Source organism: Xiphophorus maculatus, chromosome 1, assembly GCF_002775205.1.
Source record: "Xiphophorus maculatus strain JP 163 A chromosome 1, X_maculatus-5.0-male, whole genome shotgun sequence".
NCBI classification, from domain to species: Eukaryota; Metazoa; Chordata; class Actinopteri; order Cyprinodontiformes; family Poeciliidae; genus Xiphophorus; species Xiphophorus maculatus.
Window position 1 is genome coordinate 10,018,578 of NC_036443.1, and position 22,049 is coordinate 10,040,626.

A 22,049-nucleotide genomic window follows, 5' to 3' on the forward strand; every position below is an offset into this window, starting at 1 on the left:
CTCTGCCTTTTTGGAGGGAACCTCACTCCAGCTGGGTCCATGATGTAAAAATAGCGTGCCTCACCGTACTTTCTGGTCGGGTCCTACTGTCATGTGGTGTGGTGCGGGTTGGTGAGGCAGACGCTGTAGACCCAGGTGGGATGAAAATGATGATTTTAATGGTGAAAATAAGTCCAGTAACAAGAAGCAGGCACAAGGAAACACTGACGAAACATAGACGAGGACCCGACGAGGAACAAAGAACACAGGTGGAGTTAAATACACGGGAGGGTAATCACAGAGACGAGACACACCTGGGAACAATCAAGGGGAGGACAGGACAACGAAGAGACTAAAGGACACAGAAAACTCTAAATAAACACAGAAAAACACAGATCCTGACACTTTCAAAATAACAATCACCCCTTGAACTATTTTCACACTTTTGCGACATTAAGGCCACAAACTTTAATGTGTTTTATTGGTATTTTTATGGACCTACACAAAGTAAAGGAGGAGGAAAGTAATACATGGTTTTTATTTTCACTTATAAATCTGAGACTTCTACTCCTTGGTATTGAGAGCCTCCACTTAGGGAAACTGCAGCTGCAAACTCTGCATGCCACACTTCTGAGGTTTTATTTGCAAGCCCCCACCCCCCAAAAAACAGAAAAACTTTGTATTATGTCCTTTCCTTCAAGAAAACAAATGTTTTTCTTTCTTTGTTTACTTTTCATATTCTCTTCCCTCAGATCCGGTATGATATTTGGCGTCGGGTTCTGAAGACGTTCTGGGCGGTGGTGGTGGGTTACTCCATGCTGGTGCTGATAGCCGTCTACATGTATCAGTTTAGGAGCGTTTCTGCCCTGTTCAGACAGATCATGGGCATGTCAGAGGAAGGGTGAGTCTCACTTTTTTTTTTAAAAGTGTCACTTGTATGGGAGCCTGGATAATTAAAAAAATAAATTCATCTCCCTCTTTCCTCCCCAGACTGCGTGACCTGGGTCTGGAGAGGTACAGCACAGTGGAGCTGTTTGCTCGTATTCTGCTTCCTGCTGTCTTCCTGTTGGCTTGCATCCTCCAGCTGCATTACTTCAACTCTGACTTCCTCGCTCTAACTGACCTGGAAAACGTACCTGTTCGGGAGACTAGCAGGTGAGACTGGAATGAGACGCAGTTTAAACCAGGACGGCGCAAATGCTTTGAAACCATTAAAGAACCAGACCCACTTCTAATCTTGAGCAATCATTCACCGAGCTTTATGAGGGTTTTCCAAATGTTTTTCTTGGATATTGGCTTCCTCCTTTGCTCTTTTAACTCAGGTTGGTGGCTGCTTTATGAGATAGCAGTAATAATAATAATAGTAATAATAATAAAAACACTTCTGAAATGGTCAGGATTTAAAACTGGTCCAAAACTAAACTATGGAAGACATGCTGATCTGGACCGTTTTACAAAATTACAAGACTAAGTGGTTCTTTGCAAGTCTATGACGTCAAATGTTGTTTTACATTTGCCATGTAAAATATGGCAATGTGCATGTAACTGTACGCTGCGCACAGTTACACTAACCAAACCAGCATGAAAACATTTTAAACGTGCTTCTATAGCCATTGCTTTTTGAATTTACCATCTCGAGGTGACCAGGGACCCATAAAATGTAACACATGTAACCAGTTAAGCCTAGCCATATTTTTTGATCAGTCTGACCGCCTCATGCCTGTGGGTTCATCTAACGTCCTGTTATCTCTCCTCCAGACAGGAAGAACTCAAGAATTCAGTCAATATGATTGCAGACTTGTAAGAACCTTCTTAATTTCCTCCTAAATGTCTTGCTGTACTTAAGAATCACAGTTTGCATGACGTATTTCATGTCTAGCATAAAAGCCGGTGGAGCTGCTGGTGAAGCGGTAGAGCAGGCTGCCCTTACTGTACATGGAGGCTATTAACACTCAACGACGACGTCCAGAGTTTGATTCCCAACCTGAAGTCGTTTGCTGCTTTGACAGCTCCTCCTTTTCTCTCTGCCCATTTCCTGTCTGATTACTGCAAATAAAAGCCATAAGTTCACAAAACCTCTGAAAAATAATGTGTAGGAGTAAATTTCTTTATGATCAGACAAGTCAAACAAAGGTTGCTGTCTTTCAAGTCTACAACTTTAAAATGTTTGTGGCAGTAATGTGTTTTAAATTGACACCATGTTTACAATTTCACCCATACCCCCCTTTTTTAAAATAATGTTTATTTATTACTTGCCCCTTTTGTTTTACACTTTCAATCTCTTAAAGCTGCGTTGTAAAGGGACGTCCTTTGAAAAAAAATTGTTCCGACGAGAGACTTTTGAGAAAATGTGGTTCAGTTCTGAATCCATTGATTAGAACCTGTTTGTGACTGTAGAGTGTAACATGAATACTGCATAATTTTCAGAAATGAGTCGTGAAATAAACAAAAACAATGAGGTCATTTTGCACAGGCATCATTTAATGAGATGCTGTCATTTCCTTCCCAGCATTAAAGAAAACATCGAAAAGTTACAGAAAAGGTACGACTTTCCTTCAGATCCTGACTTTTGACTTCTGGATTAATTTATCTTTTAAATCGTTTTTGATATACAATATTTCATTTTGTCAGTTATTACCAAGGAGTCACTACTGTTTAATTACCTAAATAAATGCATTATTGAATACATTTAGCCAGACCCAATGTGTTGAGAAGAAATGTGTTTCTCTAAGTGCACATGCTCTGGGTTTTGACAGACTTGTGAAGGAGCAGACAGATAATAGTAGAAGTCAGGAAACTCTGGACAACATCGGAGTCCAGACACCCTCTGAGAAAGCAGAGGGTGTCTGGACTGCAGAGGAGCAGCAGGAGGCAGCAGAAGAAGGTAAATACTGTCCTGTATTCAAAAAAATCAACTTAAAACTCATTTTTGTGAAGTTTCGGGTCGGAGATTCCAGCAGCATTCTTTTCTTTAAGCATATATCAGCTGCCAGAGCTGCAGTCTGTTTAATTTATCAGTCGTACACAAGTCTCTCTGAACTCCTTAGTAGCTGGCTGCTGCGGTTTAATACGGTAATTTATTTTAATTCAGATTTTATTGGCTGAACGAGAGCCAGGACAAAATGCCTCTCATAGCGTTTTGGACTTAATGCATACGAATTGTCTCCAACGACTCCGTCTGCGATCCGTTTCTCCATTTAGAAACTGTGCCAAGCAGCCCGGAGGACAAGTGGGTCACGATCGTGGACCGGGCGAGCCTGCTCATCATCCAGGCGGCGTCTTTACTCCACCGGGTCCAGGAGCTGAGCTGGAGACTCATGGAGCTCCACAGCCTGAAAATCGTGTCTTCTGGCATCATCTGGGTGTCACTTCAAGAGGTTGAATGGATGTTAAGCTCGTCAATGTGAATTGCTTCCAGTTTTGGTCAGACTGTATCTGCTCAGTTCAGAAACAGCGTTATACAGAGCACCTGGCTGTAATATTTTAATGTCTTCACATTTTATAATTTTATCCCGTGTCAATTATAAGTCTTAATGTTCCACATTGAGATTTTACATGACAGGCCAACAAAAGTAGTGAATAATTGTGACATGGATGGAAAATGATGCATGGCCTTCGACAGCTGTAATCATACTGAGATTCAAAGTAACACAAATGGTTCCTCTGAATTTCAGTTTGGATCATCTTCACAAAGGAGGCTAGATTCAAATGCACTCCACACTTTTCAGATTTAAATTTGTGGAAAAAGCTTTACTTAATCTTCATTTACCCGACTCTGTAGACTTACTGTATATGCACCACTTTTTCTTGATCTATCACATAAAATCTAAACGAAATCAAAGTTCGTAGCTGTGAAAAAGGATTGATTTGACGGATTTCATCTTCATAGGTGTCCCTGATGAACTTCCTGTTCCTGGTCCTGTGGGTGTTTGCGCTTCCGTTCCCACGACTGCGCCCGCTGGCCTCCAGCATCTCGGCGGTGTGGGCCTGCGTCATGGTGGTCTGCAAGATGTTTTACCAGCTCAAAGTGATCAAACCTGTGGATTACTCCTCCAACTGCACCGCTGTGAGTTCACCTCACGTCAGTTTTCAAGTTCATTTCGGTCTTTCCGTCCTTCTCTCGTCCACTTTCTTGGCTTTCAGTTGGGCACGGATCAGAATCCCATTTTGTGAGGATTTAATATTAAGATTAAATTGTTTTATTTAATCTGTGTATTCTCAAGGAAAACATGGACCTCCAGAAAGCCCGGAGATGTGACGATTGAGTCAAATTTTCACAACCAGTTTAAAACCGCTTCCCTTTTGATGTTTTCTGCATTTTTCAATTTTTTAAAAATGTATTTATTTGATCTGTTTACTAAATTGTAATACATGATAGTGATAATCAGGACAAGAATACATAAAACTGCAAGTATGCGTCGAACCAAAATAGTTTTTATAAATCGTTATTCTTGTAAAAAAAAAAGTCAAGGTAAACTCCTTCAAAAATCAGCTTTTTTGTGTCTTAATATTTCTCTTGCTTTACTTTTTTGAACTCGATGTTGGGGTTTTAGGGCTTACTGGCCTCAAACGGTTCTGGACTGGACGATGGAGCAGATTTGAGGGGAAACCTGATGGAGCTGCTCAGGAGGTCCGTTCTCTACATCGAACCTGTTGACCCGGTCTACTGGTGCGGAGCTCTGCGGAAGTGCGAGGGGAGAATCCTGCCCTGTCTCAGGGTACAATCAATCAATCAATCAATCAATCAATCAAATTTTATTTGTATAGCACATTTCAGCAGCAAGGCATTTCAAAGTGCTTTACATCATTACAAACACAGAAACACAATGCAACATAGAATCAACAATCAACACACAGCATTAAGTCACTTTCCATCAATAAATTTGGAATTGATTACATTTCAAATACAATCCTAAACAGGTGGGTTTTTAGTCGAGATTTAAAAGAAGTCAGTGTTTCAGCTGTTTTACAGTTTTCTGGAAGTTACGATGAAATCTGCTTTCTGCTAAATTCCTTAATGTTTTTCTACCTTAAAGTTAAACAAACAAACAAAACAATATTAATGCCAATATGTTTTCAAAAGCAGAAAGGATGAACTTTGAAACTTGAAGTTTCTTTTGACGGACGTGGGTTGTTTTGTCCACGTTGTAGAACCATTTGATGGTACTCGGGTTGCTTGTTTTCGAGGCGACTGTCCATCGCCACCAGCTCTACTTTCGTCTCCGCAACGACCTGAAGCCTCCTCCCTTCAGCATCATCTTCCAGTTCATCACAAGGCAGCACCTGGACCACGGCGTCCTGCCCTGCGTCAAATACTTCATCAACTTTGGCTTCTACAAATTTGGACTGGAGGTGCTGCTTTTAAAGTTTCTAAAGTGCCCTTCACTTACCTGAATATGTCTGACTTCTTTCACTGTACTTGTTCCGTAGATCAGTTTGATCATAGCGGTGAACGTGATCGGTCAGAGGATGGACTTCTACGCTTTGCTTCACTCCGGCGCTTTGATAGCCGTGTTGTCTCGCCGCCGCAGGAAGGCCATAGGAGAGGTTTGGCCCAAATACTGCTGCTTTACAGCCGGGCTCATGGTGTTCCAGTATCTGCTCTGCATCGGCATCCCTCCTGCTCTCTGCGCCGGTACGCAAATGTGTTCAGTTTGATTTGAATTAGCGTTGGTTTGAATCCAGCTCTTGGACACCTGCTTTCAAACATGACAGAGTAAAAAGCATGTCTGCTGTGGTTTTATTGACAAAAATGTAATAAAATGATCTGAATTTGAAAGTGCAAAAATATCCATTGCTTTATTTAAAGGAGACAGTGTGTATTACACAACTTTAGTTGTTCATCATATAAATATGCTGGATTTAGCCAAACAGCTTGATTTTATCTCTATTTTTGGTCAGGTCAAATAATTAAAGAAATCAAGCACTATACTGCTTATATGTCTAAAATGCAAACTTTAAAACACATGTTTAAAAAGTAAACTGTGAACCCTTTATTGCACCTACATGTTTCTAATTCTTAACGCTGACCCTGGGTTTCTATTTACAGACTTTTAAAACAGCGTCGAGTTTTATAAACTTTAGTTGCACACATAAATCAAGAAGCTGTACACCTATAACATAACATGAAGTGGAAAAACTAAGAAACTCAGTGATACACAGACTGAAACACAGAGGACCCTGAAACATTTCAGGAAATTTGTCATCGGTTTTCTTTTACTTTGATATAATTTCATGCATGTCATTACATCAGCCATAATCGAATTAATTTCTTCTTGGATGTTCTGGCAGATTACCCCTGGAGAACTGCAGCTCACCCTTTGAACTCTAACGTCATAAAGTGGTTTTACCTGCCAGACTTTGCAATGAGACCCAATCCTTCCTTTATCTTCTGTGAGTGGATCTTTGCTTCTCGTTTCTTTATTTCCTCCTGTGTTTCTACGCACCAACTTCTGACCTCCATCTCTGTCCCTGCAGACGACCACCTTCTGCTGCTCTGCTCATCTCTGCAGTGGCAGGTTTTTGTGGAGGAGAACCGAGCCGCTGTGCGACTTCTGGCTGGAGACAACGTGGAGATCAGCCGCAATTTGGATCCGTGTTCCTTCAACCAGTTCGTACCAGTCGACAACTTCCTTCACTGCAGGTCGGCGTTGTTATTTTATGACGTTTTGTGAATCTTTTAAGAATGACGTCTCATCCTGTATCCATGATGTCAGTTATTAGCTAAAGCAAAATCAAGTTGGAATAATTTTAATATATTTTGTGTGTTTTTTCTGATCTTTGACATTGTGTTTTGCCACCAATATTGAATCAAAGTGTTGCTTTGCAATCTTCTTCTTCGCCTTACTTGACAACATCTGGTTAGCAGACAGTATCTAGTGGTTGAATCTGAGACCTTCTAACTACTCCTTGCTGTAGCTTAGTAATATTTTTCAGTTTGCTGAATGAGCATGGAGCTCAGAGGCTTCAGACTTGTTTACACACCGTTACCAGGGTGATAATAAATATTATTATCTGGCACTGTAGGCTGACAACTTTATTTGCAGAAAGTTGCCTTCACTGCTTCACTTAAGAGTGTGCAGATTTCGATTTTCTTCTTCTTTTATATGCTTTATGCACAGCAGTACATAAACAGCATTGAACTGAAATAGTTACTAATTACAGTGACTGGCGAAAATACAAAAATTGACATGGTATATTATGCGTTTCCATTCTTGTACTTTATTTTTATGCTCTGACTATTCTAGTCAGAAAACATTTTATATTCTATAAAATGTTTTTTTATGTTTTGCATTTGACAATGATCCTGTCGTTTTGGCTAAACTTTTTCAAACACTTTTAGTAGTATTGCATTATTTAATTATTTGTCCATGTAGTTTTTTTTTGTGGTAATTTTTATCCTGTTTGGTTGTAGAGATTTTCTCCTAGGAGCTTATCAAAATTCAGGTGATGCATCCTGGCCGATTTATGCAGTAACTTAACTGACGTTTGGATGTGTGACATTAAACATGAGCATTTTACTTTTTAGGATATTTGTGATCAATTTTAGATAATCTAATGACAACTTTCTAGCTTTTTTCAAATGGAAAACATGCAGGGGTGTGTGTGTGTGTGTGTGTGTTTTGTCTCCAGGTCCTACCTGGACATGGTGAAGGTGTTTGTTTACAGCTACTTCTTCTGGCTGGTCCTCTGCCTCATCTTCATCACAGGCACCACGCGGATCAACATCTTCTGCCTCGGCTACCTGGTGGCCTGTTTTTACTTCATGCTGTTTGGCGGCAGCGTCCTGATGCAGCCTGTCAGATACATCCTTCGCCTGTGGGACTGGCTCATCGCCTACACCTGCTTCGTGATCGCCATGAAGAACCTCCTGTCTGTAAGTGGCAACACGGCACAAACACAAGGTTCCCATCTTTGAAAGACAGAAACGGTACGGCACCGAATAATTTCAGACATGCAGCTTCTTGTTCTCAGATTCGTCAACCGGCTTTGACCCATTTATTTGTTTCCTTCAGCTTGGCGCTTGTGCGTATCTGGACAGCCTGTTGAAGAACAGCTGCTGGTTAATTCAGGCCTTCAGCATGTTCTGCACCATCAAAGGCTACGATGTTCGTAAGTGTTTGCCGTAATTACAAGTACAGTGGCCTGCTCACATTTTCATAGCCGTTTCCCTCCCACCCCCACACTTTTTTATGTTGCAAACTGTATTTTAATGAGATTTATTTTTGATGTGTTAGACAAGCAGAAAGTGGTGCATCACATTCCCTACTGGTGTGTTGGTGGTATTCGGCGTTGGGGGGCTGGGTACTCGGGTGTGTGTCAGGTCACTTTCCTTTTGGAAAGTAAACCTTCACCCCGGTGTTAAGTCTGAGCCGTATAAATATATCAGACATCTTTGTTAAGTAATTCCTTTACCATGTTTAACACAAAAATAGTTTGGGATATTTTAACTTTTAAAATAAAACAGACTTTTAATGAAAAGCTTGAATGTTGCTCTTTTAAAAATGTGCTTCTAGTCCAACAAACCAGCCTCAAATATTCCACTTCATTAAATACAACTGTGCTTAACACACATTTGGTTATGAATTGAGTCTGTTTGTGCCTTGAGACGACATTCATAGTCTGTATAAAATGATTTCCGTCTCTGTGCGTCTCAGCTGAGCCTACTGATGAGTGCGAGCTGCCGGAGGGCGAGGCCGGCATCGTCTGGGATGCGATATGCTTCACCGTGCTGCTGGCACAGAGGAGGGTCTTCCTCAGCTACTATTTCCTCTACGTGGTGTCGGATCTCAAGTCCGCTAAGATATTGGCATCGAGGTCTGAGTTTCAGTTATTTATGAAACTTTTATGGAGACATTTGCAACGTTTAAGCACACGAGAGGCGCTTGATACTTTAATAGGTTCATTATAATGTTTGTTATAAAAAAGCCCGCCTTTCCGTTTTTTAAGCAGCCTGTTAATATATAAGTAATTACTACAGTTTGCTGGCCCCCATTGTGAGATACAACTAAATAATTACTGATAATGTAACACTGGGTTTTACTACAACCTGCTGAAAAAAAGTGAAACAAACAAAAAATAATTAACTGTGTGTGTTAACTTTATCTAAAGTCATCTAAATCAGAAATATGATTCATCAATGTGTGAACCTCAGAAAACCAGATATTTTCCTCTAACAAGGTTTAGTAAAGAACTATTAAGAATCCACAATAATCTTCCAAGCTAGTAAAATAAACACACACACAGGAAAATGACGCCAGCAACAGTTAATTGGTGTTAATTTCTGTTTATCTCTCTAAGGGGCGCTGAGCTGTTTGAGGCCAAAGTGAAAAAACTGGTTGCAGCCAGATTGGAGATGGAGAAGAAATCTGTCGAGGCACTCAAGAGACAGTAAGCCTGAATAGGAAACGTCTATCAATCAGTTAATGGATGTAGTATATGATGATGACTGGCTTATTTCCTCTCCACTTCCATCTTTATCTTCTCGTGAACGAGTAACGAGGGGGTATAAACTTCTTTTTCCCACTCTCTCTGTAGGATGGAGAAGATTAAATCCAAACAGAAGCCAACTCCTGCTGCGTCGGACAGAGCGGAAGCGCCAGCGGATCCGGAGCAGACGGCATCAGGTGCTGCTTGCTTACATATTTTAGCCTGTAAAAGGGTAGCTGTCTATGTTACCATGGGGATAAGGTCTACTGGAAATATCTATATCCATATTAGATCCAGTTTCAGATAAGTCAATTAAGTAGATAATTTTTTTTTTAGCTGAATCCAAAAAGAAATTTTAAAAACCGATCAGCAAAATCTTCTATATTGGTTCTGAACTGGACTTTTTTAAATTGCTTGGTTGTTCCCATGATTCATTGCAGGCGACGCAAATGCAGCAAAATCTGAGTGTGTTACTCAGGTTTAAAGTCGGGGGATTCGCTGCGTTTCATTTTGACCATCTGTCTTTACTTTTACCGGTAAAATATAAGCAAATAACCAGAATGGACTGTTTATTTGCAGGTGACGAGGAGAACGAAAAGAAAGATGCAGGAAAATGGTGGAAGCCTTGGGTCTCTCGGCCTGGAGGTGAGCGGCGAAATCCATCTGAAACCTCCTGAACCTTTCCACATTTGGTCACTTTACAGCCACAGACTTCACCATCATTTCAGTAAATTGAACATTTTTTTTTTTTTGCGGTTTTATGTGAGACACCAACACAATGTAATAAAACTTGCTAAGTGTAAGGAAAGTTTGATACCACTAAACAAAATTCAATGCAACATTCAAAAGTCACCTAACTGGTAAGCAGAATGACCTTTACTGATGAGTGAGAAGCAGAAAGTTACTGTTCAAAGAAGTTCTCTTTTTAAAATTTAGATCAAAATCTTACTTTCTGGTCAACATTTAAAACACTGTGGTGTGAAATGCTGCACATCATCCCGCAGGCGGCATATTCCCACAGTGAAGCATGACGGTGGCAGCATCATGTTGTGGGGTGCCTTTCTTCAGGAGGGAGAAGGGAAGCCAGTCAGAGTTCATAGGGAGATTCTGGAAGAAAACATGTCAGATGCAGCAAAAATATGAAGTTTTTTTTTCCCAGCTTCATAATTATCTTCTACTTTGTATTGGTCTCTCATATAAAACTCTAACAAAATCTATATAAAAAAACATTGAAGGATGTCACAAAATGTGCACAAAATGAAAGGGTATGCATATGTTTTGTAAAATACATAGTCAAATTCTCAAATATCTTTACTTTTTTTTCCTTCTTAGCCTGAATCTTAAAATAAAACATGTATATGGAGTTTTGTTTTTGTCTGGTTGCAGAGGTTGTTTTTTTTCGTTAGGCTTCTTTATTCAGAGGGGTTTCCCCTGCTTAATGACAGTTCTGACTTTGGTACTGAACACAGTGGAGAACAACTGTGGCTACCACCTGTTTGAGAGCGACAGCGAGGAGGAAGAAGAAGAAGCTACAGAGATGAAAGACGGAGAGGAACCACCAAAGAAGAAATCAGCTTTTCAGGTAAACAGATGAAGCAAAACAATATGTTAAATTTTATTTTTTTAGGCCGTCACACACTGACAGATAAGCGGATAATTTTTCTGATGAAAGGAAACATAGAGTATCTCAGCAACCTACATGTTTATGTTCCAGTGGGCGTATAATGCCTGGACTACCAGCTCCAAATCGGCTCTGAAGGATTTAAAGAAAGAAAAGAAAAATATAAAGAAAGAGGAGAAGAAGAGGGCCAAGACAGAACTACAGAAGCAGCAGGGTGAGACAAAAAAAGTGACAATAACCAAAAGACTGGATAAAAAATAAAAAAAATAGAGATACAAACTGAATATTTTTCAGGCATAGACAGAGTCGATTCCAGTGAGGATGAAATTGATGAAAGCACTGTGGCGGAAGAGGGAGAAGAAGAAAGAGGTGAGCAGACCTGAGGGGGGCGTTGGTGTTGTATTTCTATATAACTCTGTTGTTAAATTAAAACAACGAATAGTCAAACACCGAATCATGTCCACGTCTCGTTCGCATCCTGCAGAAAACATCCTGCAGCGTGTCCTGAACACGCTGAAGTTCAGCTGGCTGTTTCTGCAGTCTCTGCTTGACGATTTGACGGACAGTCTGAACGACTTCTGCAAAGACAGCCTGGACATTTCCAAAGTGCTGCGTTTGGAGCGAGCGTTGCTCAACCAGCAGCAAAAGAAGGTGAGATGACAAAACATCAACCAGATGACTGTTAGAGTGAGAAAACACTTTTGCCCCACCTGGATGTTATCTAACTTCAAACTTTGTGCTGCAGAAGGGAAGAACAAACTCTATCGGTGTCTTTGCAGGGAAAAGAAGTGAGTCAGGAGAGCGTGAAGCAGTTTTACGAAACCTGGATATCCCGTCAAAACACGTTGTCATCTGAGGAAGGTCTGGACGCGCTCTCTCCTCCTCCGACCCCACCTCCCGTTCTCTCCTCACGTCACGCCTATGTGAAACTGAAGAGCCAGGCCTCCAAAATGTCCGCGGGAAGCAGCTTTGACAGGTAGACCTCTGGACACAGTCTTAATTTTATACATCTGCTTCTCTTGTATTTAAAAAAAACAACAAAAAGAATAAGAGGAAAGCCTCTGTCTAACCCCACTCGGTTCCTGATCATCTTCAGCTGTACGACAGATGAGACGATGCTGGGCTCCCGACAGCCAACGCAAGAGGAGCTGGATGAGCCTCCCGTTGCCCCGCCCGCTTCCCTGCTCCGACGGAGGCTGATAAAAGAGGCAAACATCGACCAGAGCTCCTTTGAGAACGACGTCCTACCACAGAGGTGAAGGAACGGGGATGTTGGACTCGCACTTTGGTCGAAGTACAACTACGATTCAAACTGTAGCCAAAAATAGTGCAGAAGCATCATTTCACCTCTCAATTTAGCAAGAGTTAAGGGAAGCATAAGCTAATATATTTGGGAGATCTCAAATTTTATGTATGATTTCATCAGCATTTCAAAGTCTAGCTACACTAAAAAACTTTAAAAGAGTGTCACTTGTGTTTAAAGCGTTGCCACAGGGTAAATTATAATAAAGCAAAAAATCAATAATCATAATCAGAATTCATTTTATTGTCATTGTGCACGAAAGAAAGCAGTACACAAAAATAAAAAAGCAGCTCTGGGTAATTAGTCCATAAGTAAATTTTTGGTTGGTTTGTTGGTTTGTCAGTTATATAGTACTTCTTATTTTTATTCATAACTAACTTATGAACATAAGTATGACAGAGTATTAGGGACATGCTAAGAAAATAAAAAAAATGAAATTACAAGAGTAAAGTCATAGTATTACAACTTTATTCTTGTAATATTACGATTTTGGTCTCATGTTGTTATGGCTTCATTCTCTTACTACTTTATTCTCCTAATACTATGACTTTATTTTCAAATTCTATAGCTTTATTTCCGTAATATTTCTTAATTGAATCAATTTAGTCTTGTAATTTTATTTATTTATTTATATTTTCTTTGTATAGCCGTAATACTCCGTTGTATTGTTGTGACTTGGTGGAAAGTTTGGGGGTTTTTTTGTTATTTTTTTGTAAAGCCAAGAAGATGACGACCATCAGCACGACGACCCAAAACAAGATGAGGACGTTGAGAAGGACGAAGAGATTAGTGAAAAATCGGATCAGGACCAAAAGGTAGAAGATGGAGACGACCAACAAGATCATCCAGACCTGGAGAAAGATGAGGTGGATGAAAAACTGCAGCAGAGAGAAGAGGGCGAATACCCCAGATATGTGGAGTGTGCCTCAATGACTAACCAACAGAGTGAGGAAGAAAAAAGTCTCGAGTCTCCTGCACCTCTGACTCAGGAAACCAGGAACCTCACAGCCAGCGAGCTGCTGCTGAACAAGTCAGTACACACAACAACCAGTCAAAAGCAAAATTAGAGGCGAAATCCAACCTTTAGCTTGTCTGTTACATAACATGAAGACTTTCTCTTCTTCCTGCCTCCTTTTCTCTGGCCCCGCAGCATGTTTGAAAACGAAGAGATCTCAGAGTCTGATAAGTTTTTCAAGACGTTGCCGCGGCCGGTGAAGCTGCTCTTCGCTCTCTACAACACCATGGTGTCCAAGTCAGAGATGCTGTGCTACTTTGTCATCATCCTCAACCACATCGTGTCGGCATCGTTCCTCTCACTCATCCTGCCCATTCTGATATTCCTCTGGGCCATGCTGTCTGTGCCGCGGCCGACCAAACGCTTCTGGATGACGGCTATAATCTACACTGAGGTAGGTCGCTGCATCGGCTGCCAACATGTTCATGTAATAAATAGCTTTTGTTCCATGCTCTCTAATTAAAGTGAGTACTGTGACCTTCATGATATATTAGTCAATTTGATTTTAAAATGAGCATAGAGGGCCTTTTTTCACTTTATCACAAACTTCCATGTGTTTTATTGGGATTTCAGGTGATAAACCCGCACAAATTAGAGCGTAATTGTGACATCAATTTGAATTGAGATTGATACTTGATTGTATTTCTTGATTATCTTTGTGCTGTATGTTCTATAATGTTCTCGATCAAACTTCTGAGGTCTTTACACACCAGCTGGATTTATGCTGTGATTAAATGACACACAGGCAGACTCTTATTCACTTCAAATGTTTCTTCTGAAGACAATTTTTGCTCCTAAGTTTTATTTGGTTTAAAACAAATAACTTCTATACCACAATTATGCTCTGCTTTGTGTTACTCTCTCAAATATTGAAGGTGGTCGCTACTTAGCACAACATGAAAGTTGAAATGCTTTCTCAAAGCACTGTTTGTTTGTCAGTATTCCCGAAATTCTGCCTTTAATAGGCCAATAACCTGTTTGGATTTGTCTCTTTTTTCTGTCCCAGCTTACAGTCGTAGTGAAGTACTTTTTCCAGTTTGGTTTCTTCCCCTGGACCACGTCTGCTTACAGAGGAATCAACGCAGACCGGCCCTTTGCCCTGCCAAACATCATCGGGGTGGAAAAGAAAGATGGCTACGTCCTGTTTGACCTCATCCAGCTGCTTGCTCTGTTCTTCCACCGATCTATTCTGAAGGTAAGTCCTTCTTTTTGCTTAAATAGCCCCGTCTGACAGCGTCGACGGCAGTGAGCTGGGTAGTTCTCATGCCTCTCCGCAAACCCGCAGTGCCATGGGCTGTGGGATAACAAGGAGGTGGAGATGCCTGACTTCTTCAAGAAGCTGAAGAAGAAAGTGGACAAGAAGAAGATGACCGGAGTGGATAAGACGGGGTGCAAGGAGAAATCGTTGCGGCGGCTGAAGTTCCTCCCCATTCAGGCCTCCACCACCTCCATATTCTGCAGACAAAAGCAAAGTAATTCTGAAGAATCTGTTGGTGAGAAAACATACATTTTGCCTGTGAGCTGCCTTTTACCACAAACGCATCTAAAAGTTTATTAATGTAAGTTTTCTTTGATTGTTGTTTTTTTTTTGCATTGAAGAGGAGAAACCAAAGAGGCAGCGCAGCAAGAAGAAGAGGGCGCAGCATCGCACCGCTCCTCTGTCCAGGAAGCAGCGGATCAGACAGCATATCAGAGAGACGATGCTGCAAGCCAAAACCGCCTGCATAGAAGTGTACGTTGTTTCTCTATGGGGCTTTTCAAAAGATATTCTCACTTTGTTCACTATTTATAGTCCGGAGGTTTAGTCGCATTGAATTACTGCTTTTATTTTACGAACTGCTCAGAATTTGGTGACTTTACGACAACATATCTTAATGCATGTTAGTAGAACCTTATGTGATTGCAGGGTTTCCCCCACTGTATTATAAGCCTGGCGGGCCACCAGGCTTTACTTGTGCCCCCACCAGGCTAAGCATTGCTTATTTATTTAAGTCTTTTTAAAATGTTTGCCTTTTTTAAGACTTTATAGTTGGTGTCCTGGTATTAATCTTTCAATAACACATAATTATCGAGTGATATTTTAAAATTTTCTGTCAACCTTAAACATTTTTTAACTCAAAAACACAACGGGCCGCTGGATGACTGACTGACCCAGGGCCCAGCCACCGGGCTTAGCAAGTTTTCTGGGGGAAACCTTGGATCGGCCAAAACAAAGTATTATTCAGTCTATGAAAATTAATATCTAAGCATTTGCATTAATTTGTTACCCGTACACAGAGTGTACCGGTTCCAAATGTGAATTTTTACATGAAGAATAGGGCGCCATGATTAGATCTGACCTTTTTTTTTCTTTCAATGCATGGATGAAAACTAACACGGGACCTGACCATGAAGACACAATCCTCCTTACCAAACTTAGTGATGGCAGCAGCATGCTGTGGGTATCAAGATGGACGGGGAAGCTGAGATCACAGTTAGATGAATAGGGATGAAAACAGATGCGTGCCACACTTTTCAGATTTTCATTTGGAAAATATTTGAAAACTATATTTCTCCTTCCTACTCACAATCTTGGTCTGTCATTTGAAACCCACCAAAGTACATTTGTAGTTGTACTGAGACTGAGGTGTGCGAGTTTACCTAAATATGTACTTATTTTTGTGAGGCAGTGTTTTGGAGCAGAGCGAAGTGTGACATCTCTCTCTCTCTCTCTCTCTCTATTTCAGAGCTCTTCACATCTATCTCCCCATCAGGCAGTTCTTCTATGACATCATCCACCCTGACTACAGCCCCGTGTGTGACGTCTACGCCCTCATGTTTCTTATTGATGTCGTCAATTTCATCGTGACTATATATGGATACGGGGCCTTTGGGGTACACACATAAGCACAATTTTCTACCATATGCGGTTAGGATTACACAGGATTCTGTGTGGAACATCACCCAGTTTTTGTCTCCTCTTTAGAAATACTCTTCCTCAGTGGACATCTCAGAGACTCTGTCAGAAGACCAGGTTCCCGAGGCCTTTCTGGTCATGCTGCTCATCCAGTTCGGCACCATGATTGTCGACCGCGCCCTGTACCTGAAGAAGTCTCTGCTGGGGAAATGTGTTTTCCAGGTTGTGCTGGTGTTCGGCATACACTTCTGGATGTTCTTCATCCTCCCCGGAGTCACAGAGAGGTTAAAGCTTTGTTTTTCTTCAGACTAATTTACTGGGATAAAGCCGATTAACCTTCGCCATAAACTTAGACTTGGCGTAAAGTTGTGGGCTATGTTTAAAAGCTGGAAATCAACCAATTTTAAACCTAATATGTATTCAGAGTTATGAAAGAAACTTGATAGCAAACAGACAAGCGATACGCTTCACTAAGGAACATTTCACCAAATATTAGAGGGTGTGTGTGTGTATATTAGATATTGTATTTATAATGCCAAACTTGAGAGGACAAGAGGAAATCCACAGTACATTCCAACTCGTGCTTCCAACTTTTATTTTGTTGAAGATAAGGTGCCCAAATTCCGCCACGCCGAAAAAAAAATTAATTCAGTAATTTTAAGCACTATAGTCATGCCTGTAAGCTAATCACCTGGGACGTGTAGATTGGGTTTGTATTGCTTTAAGAATGTATAAACTCCTGAGAAAGACACAACTTTAAAAGCAAAGAAAGGAAGGGACTGGACTGACATAAATATCACTTTCTTTATGACAACCTGAGTCTGTTTATTTTCTGTCATAATAACCTCAGACAGTGAATCTGTCGCTTGGTAATAAAAAGACGCCGTTCAGATGGTTGATGTCTCTGCTTATCTCTGTCTGCTCCAGGAGGTTCAACAGCAACCCGATTGCTCAGCTTTGGTATTTTGTGAAGTGCATCTACTTTGGACTGTCTGCCTATCAGATCAAATGCGGCTACCCAAACCGCATCCTGGGCAACTTCCTCACCAAGAACTACAACTACCTCAACCTCTTTCTCTTTCAGGGGTACGATTTCCTTCAGCAGTTACCTCAAGCATAAGTAGAAACATGGTAGCTTTTAAAATATATCTGCTTTTTTGTTTGTCTGTTTGTTTTTTTAAATGGCTGCCTGACCCTCTCCTTTCAGCTTTCGGATGGTCCCTTTCCTTACTGAGCTGAGGGCCGTGATGGACTGGGTTTGGACCGACACCACTCTGTCTCTCTCCAGCTGGATTTGTGTTGAAGATATCTATGCTAACATATTCATCCTCAAATGCTGGAGAGAGTCTGAAAAAGTAAGAGAGTGTGCCTTGCAACAGCATCCATAAGCATCCCCAAATTTACATGAAATTTATTTGGATTTTGTGTGACAGAACAACAGGAAGTAGTGCATTGCTGTACTAATTTTGCAAAGAATGATGGATAAAACTTTCAGCCTCTAAATGTCCAAACCTGATCGACACACATTAAAAGATTTGCAGTTGTAGTGAATGCATGCAACTGCATTCACTGCAATACATTTACTTACAGGATATACAGTATGTACACCGTGTTCCAGATTATTATGCAAATTGGATTTAAGTGTCATAAACATAATTTTTATTGTTGTGCTATTAAATTTATAGATGGTATTGTGCGTCATGGCTCTTTGAATCACTATAATTAATTTCAGAGAGCTGGTTGATTAGTTTGTCTGGTGAGCTCAATTAAAGGAAATCTACTTAAGAAGGATGTTCCACATTACTAAGCAGGCCACAGGTTTCAAGCAGTATGGGAAAGAGAAAGGATCTCTGCTGACGAAAATCATCAGATAGTGTAGTGCCGTATGACAAGGTATGAAAACATTAGATATTTAACAAAAACTGAAGCGCCATCATTGTACTGTGAAGAGATTTGTGGCTGATTCAGAACAAAGATGGGTTTGTACAGATAAAGGCAGAATGAGAAAGGTTTCTGTTAGACAAATTCATCAGATTAAGAGAGCAGCTGTTAAAATGCCCTTACAAAGCAGCAAACAGTTATTTGAAGCTGCTGGTTCCTCTGGAACCTCAAGGTGGAGGATCCTCCAGAGGCTTGTGGTGCATGAACCTACTATTGGGCCCCTAACCAGAGATCACAAGCAGAAACAATGTGCATAATAATTTGGAACAGTGCATTTTGAGTTTTTTATTTTTGAAAAAAATACTGTTCTCATGAGGAGCTTTGTTCAGTAAAATTTGATCTATACTGTAATAGTTCATGACTTGAAAATCATCATTTGCATTGACCATTTAAGAAAATCTGAGAAAATATCCCTTGCATAATAATTTGGAACACGGTGTAAAGGGACTTCATATGTATCAGGTTTTTATTGTTAAAAATGAAAAATAACTTTCTATTCACAATCACACTCTGCTTTTCGTTGCTCTATCAGACGAATCCTAACAAAATTCATTGAAATTTGCCATTAAAATGCCAGAAAATGAAAAAGTTCCTGTGGTATGAATACTTTTTCAGGCACTGTAGGTCACAGTTGCTATGGTAGCACTAATTTAAACTTATATGAAGTTATGAGTAAAAGTGCATAAAGCAATTAATTGGAGTGAATAGACATTGTTTGTCTCTTTAAAGAAACATCAAATACATTCTAGTAGATTCATATAATGTGATGAATTTTTAAATGTATTAGTCTGTAGGAGTTTTAATCTACATAAGGAGAAGCTAAACAGCTGCACAATTTTCCAGAAATTTCCACACCCTCCAGGACAGAAGAAGAAGAAAGTTGTCAAATATGGGATGGGTGGCTTCATAATCTTTGCCCTGATCAGCATCATCTGGTTCCCACTCCTCTTCATGTCTCTGGTCCAGTCAGCGGTCGGAGTGACCAATCAGCCGGTAGATGTCTCCATCCAGCTCAGCATCGCAGGATATGAGGTCAGCACCAGCTGCGTCTGCTAAGACTCTTCCTGCGACACAGAAAAACTTAGAAGCTGTTGTTTTACTGCCTCATTTGAAGCGTGACTCGGCTTTCACGCACTGCGCACGTTCGTATGTTGGTAGATAAACGTCTTTCTCTGTCTGGTGTGTCTTTTTGCAGCCTCTGTTCTCCATGACCGCTCAGGAGCAGAACCTGGTCGCCTACACTGAAGCCAGATTCAACCGACTCACAAAAGTTTATGCTACTCATCCAGTGAGACATGTTCACTTCACTGCAAAATCAAACAAATCCCCTGCATGGGATGACGAGCAGAGGAAAATTCCACAAACCAGTAGAAAACTGACTATACCAACTAGGAAGTACCATACGTTTTTACTTTTTTGTGATCAACATTGAAAAAAAATTTATTTTAAACAATAAAAAAGCAGATCTAATATTTATTTAAATATTCAGCACATCTGTCCAAACAATATTAATCCTGTTTGAGAAAAGATGCACAAATCACACCATAAATGCATTTGAAGGATGTAGATGAGGATTTGATTGTCTACGTTGAAAATTAACAGTGGCTGATTTATTTTTTGAAATAAAATTTGACATTTCGCATCTGACATTTATTGAGACAATTTAGAAGGTGTAAGTCTGTTCTCTCTCACTATGCGTTCCAGGGTGCCATGCAGTTCCTGATGAACTATGAAGCCAAGGACATTGTTGCCGCTAAAATCAAGAGCGATGCCAGTCTGCTTTGGACCATCAGCCCAGCCAGTCGAGCAGCAATGATCGAGGAACTGAGCAACTCTTCTCACATATACATGAGCTTACGCTGGACACTGCTCAGGTTCGACTGCGCAAATACACACAGTTGCTTTTCCCACTGTGCGTACTTGTATTTCATTTGCAAACGCCTGGATTTACCAAAGGAGAGCTTACGGTGGCAATACACCTCAGAGATGACCTTCTATATTAAACACATAGCATAGTTTTGCATCAGTTCTGTTTTGATCAGTGTTGTAGTTTGACTCAAATTTCTCATTTTGTAGCATCACCTTTCTATTCCAGTCTTTCTACAAAAAATTAAACCAGTTTAAAATTGGTATTGCCAGCAATGGTGTACAGCAACTCTCTCTTACACAAATACTTTTCAGTCCAGATCAAACTACTTTTAACCCTTTAATGTCAATACAACAACAAATGTCATATCACACTGTAAAAATGAAATTGTTTAGTGGATGCATTTAACTCCCCATCATCATATCCCCCAAAAATTTTTTTTGCATAGATTTGACATTTTTATACAGAACTTTGTTAAAGAACATGCATAATATTCAAGTAAACTTAACTACATGCAAAACTCATAATTTGCACTTAAACATCATGATTAATGTTTGATTGTCTAGAAGAAGAAGAATTACTTTATTCATCCCAGCAGGGAAATTATTTCGCAGTTACAGCAAGAATTTTTTATACACAGATTAACACACACGACAGGAGCTGTGTCTGCAGGCCGCCAGCTGAGCCGGCGCCATATTTGAAGGAGGACATGTGGCAAAGGTCGTCGGGACCGGGAGTCGAACCCGCGACTCTATGGCCTCCAAATGTGGGGCGTGCTAACCCCCTGCGCCACCACAGCACGCCCCATGTCTATATTTTTGTTTTGTTGCTGTTTCTGTGCCTTTAATTACCACTGCAAAGCAAATTTTCCCTCTGAGTGTACTATTAGTTTTACAGTAAAATCAAAATAAACTAATTAATGTTGTTTGTTCACGTCTTCTATAGGCTCAGTCTGAGTAGACACTGGTGTGATTTAAAGGAGACAAGTGGGGCTGTGTGAATTAAAATCAACATCAATTGGTATTAAAGGTGTTCAGAAAAGTGACATCTTATGTTACCAAACTGCATACCTTACAGATAATTGTTGTTTGTTGCTTGTGTTGCTCTCCTCCTCAGGAATGCGTCCATATCAATGAATGTCGAGGCGGTGGGAGAACACACGGTGAAGTTTGACGATGTGGCGTTGAGGGACGGGATTGTCCAAATGCTCAAAGGCAACAGCAACAAACCTGTGTGAGTCCCTCTGTCTGCACAACCGGCTGGACTTCACTTGCTTTTTACCCTCTTCACTGCTGTTCTGAAGTGAAACTTTACAAGCTGAGGTGCTTTTATATTATCCCGACACTCCAGCATTACCGTTTCTTCAATAACCACCAAAACTCCCTTTCATTTCACTACTTTGGATGTTTTTCTCACTGTAGTTAGATGGCAAAAAAAATGGTCACAACCAGATTGGATTGGTTATGTACAGCCCTAAACTTCTTTACATCATGATAATTTATTATACCGACTTATCTGCAAAAAGCCAAATTCCATACATCATAATATAATATCTATAAGTACAGGCATACAAAGACAGTTCATGTGAGTAAAACAGTCTTTTTTTTTTGTGGCAAGAAAAAGGTAAAGGTAATTTTATTTATATAGCACATTTTCAGCAACAAGGCAACACAAAGTGCTTTACAGGAATTAAAAGAAAATACAAACAAAATAACAAACCAAAGGAAGGTGTTGATCCAAAGTAAATAAGCTCGATGCTTATTAATAAAGGTGTTTATTTGTGTCTTCTTTCCTGAAGGATGATTCATTCTCTTCTGCCAAAATACATACGAGGTCCCAAAGGACAAGAATCTAAAATGGCAACCAGGATGTCAGTAGGTAAGCAACTGTGCACTGAGAGGGGTAGTGGTCATTTTGGAATGATACCTCGCCCCGGAGAATGTTGCTTAAGTTTACGATTTAGGCCAACACATGGTGCAATACTTTATTTGATAGTTA

General features: G+C 40.3%; 1 protein-coding gene across 1 annotated transcript in view; it reads left to right on the forward strand.

Annotated features, from left to right (window-relative positions):
• Positions 1-22,049, forward strand: part of LOC102232869 (piezo-type mechanosensitive ion channel component 2-like) — a 41,953-nt gene that overhangs the window by 17,597 nt on the left and 2,307 nt on the right. Inside the window, exons 17-54 of the mRNA XM_014469174.2 lie at positions 732-880; positions 970-1,134; positions 1,738-1,779; positions 2,489-2,521; positions 2,736-2,863; positions 3,181-3,356; positions 3,869-4,045; positions 4,533-4,697; positions 5,131-5,331; positions 5,410-5,614; positions 6,271-6,372; positions 6,457-6,622; positions 7,612-7,855; positions 7,995-8,091; positions 8,637-8,796; positions 9,280-9,369; positions 9,517-9,605; positions 9,988-10,053; positions 10,878-10,990; positions 11,123-11,243; positions 11,324-11,398; positions 11,514-11,680; positions 11,809-12,005; positions 12,126-12,284; positions 13,051-13,362; positions 13,483-13,741; positions 14,354-14,542; positions 14,633-14,840; positions 14,947-15,079; positions 16,074-16,221; positions 16,313-16,527; positions 17,171-17,329; positions 17,451-17,598; positions 19,028-19,216; positions 19,380-19,472; positions 19,889-20,058; positions 21,168-21,284; positions 21,850-21,929. Of these exons, the coding sequence (XP_014324660.1) occupies positions 732-880; positions 970-1,134; positions 1,738-1,779; positions 2,489-2,521; positions 2,736-2,863; positions 3,181-3,356; positions 3,869-4,045; positions 4,533-4,697; positions 5,131-5,331; positions 5,410-5,614; positions 6,271-6,372; positions 6,457-6,622; positions 7,612-7,855; positions 7,995-8,091; positions 8,637-8,796; positions 9,280-9,369; positions 9,517-9,605; positions 9,988-10,053; positions 10,878-10,990; positions 11,123-11,243; positions 11,324-11,398; positions 11,514-11,680; positions 11,809-12,005; positions 12,126-12,284; positions 13,051-13,362; positions 13,483-13,741; positions 14,354-14,542; positions 14,633-14,840; positions 14,947-15,079; positions 16,074-16,221; positions 16,313-16,527; positions 17,171-17,329; positions 17,451-17,598; positions 19,028-19,216; positions 19,380-19,472; positions 19,889-20,058; positions 21,168-21,284; positions 21,850-21,929 (5,707 nt within the window). The remainder of the gene's footprint in view (positions 1-731; positions 881-969; positions 1,135-1,737; positions 1,780-2,488; positions 2,522-2,735; positions 2,864-3,180; positions 3,357-3,868; positions 4,046-4,532; positions 4,698-5,130; positions 5,332-5,409; positions 5,615-6,270; positions 6,373-6,456; positions 6,623-7,611; positions 7,856-7,994; positions 8,092-8,636; positions 8,797-9,279; positions 9,370-9,516; positions 9,606-9,987; positions 10,054-10,877; positions 10,991-11,122; positions 11,244-11,323; positions 11,399-11,513; positions 11,681-11,808; positions 12,006-12,125; positions 12,285-13,050; positions 13,363-13,482; positions 13,742-14,353; positions 14,543-14,632; positions 14,841-14,946; positions 15,080-16,073; positions 16,222-16,312; positions 16,528-17,170; positions 17,330-17,450; positions 17,599-19,027; positions 19,217-19,379; positions 19,473-19,888; positions 20,059-21,167; positions 21,285-21,849; positions 21,930-22,049) is intronic.